Source organism: Crinia signifera, chromosome 12, assembly GCF_055691185.1.
Source record: "Crinia signifera chromosome 12, ASM5569118v1, whole genome shotgun sequence".
NCBI lineage: Eukaryota > Metazoa > Chordata > Amphibia > Anura > Myobatrachidae > Crinia > Crinia signifera.
Window position 1 is genome coordinate 6,595,450 of NC_139228.1, and position 2,502 is coordinate 6,597,951.

At 57.4% G+C, this 2,502-nt stretch overlaps 1 protein-coding gene across 1 annotated transcript in view; it reads right to left on the reverse strand.

The window, feature by feature from the left end:
• Nucleotides 1-758: 758 nt before the first annotated feature.
• The window catches only part of KRTCAP2 (keratinocyte associated protein 2), a 6,363-nt gene continuing 4,619 nt past the window's right edge, over nucleotides 759-2,502 (reverse strand). Inside the window, exons 4-5 of the mRNA XM_083166407.1 lie at nucleotides 1,031-1,097; nucleotides 759-942 (exon numbers count right to left, since the gene is read on the reverse strand). Of these exons, the coding sequence (XP_083022533.1) occupies nucleotides 822-942; nucleotides 1,031-1,097 (188 nt within the window). The 3' untranslated portion in view covers nucleotides 759-821. The remainder of the gene's footprint in view (nucleotides 943-1,030; nucleotides 1,098-2,502) is intronic.

Here is a 2,502-nt window from a genome sequence, read left to right on the forward strand (position 1 = left end):
ATATACCACCACCTGGCGAGCAGGGCCCTCCTACCTCCCATCACTGAGGAGCATCTCCCACAATACGTAATCTGCCACCACCTGGCGAGCAGGGCCCTCCTACCTCCCATCACTGAGGAGCATCTCCCACAATATGTAATCTGCCACCACCTGGCGAGCAGGGCCCTCCTACCTCCCATCACTGAGGAGCATCTCCCACAATATGTAATCTGCCACCACCTGGCGAGCAGGACCCTCCTACCTCCCATCACTGAGGAGCATCTCCCACAATATGTAATATGCCACCACCTGGCGAGCAGGGCCCTCCTACCTCTCATTACTGAGGAGCATCTCCCACAATATGTAATATGCCAGCACCTGGCGAGCAGGACCCTCCTACCTCTCATTACTGAGGAGCATCTCCCACAATATGAATGCAGGAGGTTCCGCCGACAGACGCCACGTCCTGCGTATAATACGGCAGCATGTGTGACTGAGGACATCTGTAGGACGCACACCTAGAGTGCTACGGAGACCATGCTAACGGGGAAATCCCAGGGACGCCATTATGTAAATGAGCTATGGGAGCCAGCAGACCTCTCGCCAGTACATGGGCAGGTCCCAATCTCATTACTACTCATGAATATTCATTACAGGGCAGTCACTAACCTTTGGACGTGGAAAGTACTTCCACAAAAAGATGGCTGCGTGTGGTGAACAGTGGGGAACCCCCCCCCCCCCCCGCCACGTCACAGAATAACTGACCCCACACAAAGCTCTACAAAGAGATGGCACTTTATTTGCATATGCATGGTGTGGAATGTAGGGAAGTGGTTGGGGGATCAGCTGCGTTTCTTGCTCTTCCCGACCACCTTCCCAGGGGGCAGAGCAGCAGCCACCGTCTGGTACAGCCCAGAGGAGATCTTGTTGACATAGTACAGATCCACCAAGGAGAATATGAAGCTGAGGGGAGAAGAAGTGGAATCAGGGAAGGACATAATTTTCCCACCAATAAGCTTCCTCTCGGTTACAGAGAGGTACAGATACTGACCATGTGGTGACGCAGACTCTGTGCACCAACCCTGAGGCGAAGAGAGCAAGCGACAGGCAAAGGAGAACTGCAACACAGAGAGAGATCATGTGTGAGGCAGAGATTATGGTCCTATTATCCCGACTCCCCATCACCCAGAGACCCGCATCTCCACATCCCCCAACCCCATCGTCCAGAGACCCGCATCTCCACATCCCCCAACCCCATCATCCAGAGATCCGTGTCTCCATACCTCAACCGAGAGAACCACGTCTCCACATGCCCCCCACCACCCAGAGAACCGCGTCTCCACATCCCCCAACCCCATCATCCAGAGATCCGTGTCTCCACATCCCCCAGAGAACCGTGTCTCCATACCCCAACCCAGAGAACCACGTCTCCACATGCCCCCCACCACCCAGAGAACCGCATTTCTATATCCCCTCACCCAGAGAACCACGTCTCCAAATGCCCCTCACCACCCAGAGAACCGCATCTCCGTATCACCATCTCATCAGAGAACCCCATCTTCACATCAGAGAGCCGCGCCTCGCCGGGGAACCGCGCCTCCGCATCTCGCCCAGAGAGCCGCGCCTCCGCATCTCGCCCAGAGAGCCGCGCCTCCGCATCTCATCGGAGGACCACGTCTCCATACCTTCACATCACCCAGAGAAGCGCATCTCCATCCCCCCCCCCTCATCAGCCAGAGAAGCGCATCTGCACATCCGACCCATCTGCCAGAGAAGTGCATCTCCACACCGCCACATCACCAAGAGAAACGCTTCTCCACACCGCCACATCAGCCAGAGGAGGGGTGTCTCCACACCTCCACATCAGCCAGAGGAGGGGTGTCTCCACACCTCCACATCAGCCAGAGGAGGGGTGTCTCCACACCTCCACATCAGCCAGAGGAGGGGTGACTCCACACCTCCACATCAGCCAGAGGAGGGGTGTCTCCACACCTCCACATCAGCCAGAGGAGGGGTGTCTCCACACCTCCACATCAGCCAGAGGAGGGGTGTCTCCACACCTCCACATCAGCCAGAGGAGGGGTGTCTCCACACCTCCACATCAGCCAGAGGAGGGGTGTCTCCACACCTCCACATCAGCCAGAGGAGGGGTGTCTCCACACCTCCACATCAGCCAGAGGAGGGGTGTCTCCACACCTCCACATCAGCCAGAGGAGGGGTGTCTCCACACCTCCACATCAGCCAGAGGAGGGGTGTCTCCACACCTCCACATCAGCCAGAGGAGGGGTGTCTCCACACCTCCACATCAGCCAGAGGAGGGGTGTCTCCACACCTCCACATCAGCCAGAGGAGGGGTGTCTCCATACCTCCACATCAGCCAGAGGAGGGGTGTCTCCATACCTCCACATCAGCCAGAGGAGGGGTGTCTCCATACCTCCACATCAGCCAGAGGAGGGGTGTCTCCATACCTCCACATCAGCCAGAGGAGGGGTGTCTCCATACCTCCACATCAGCCAGAGAAGC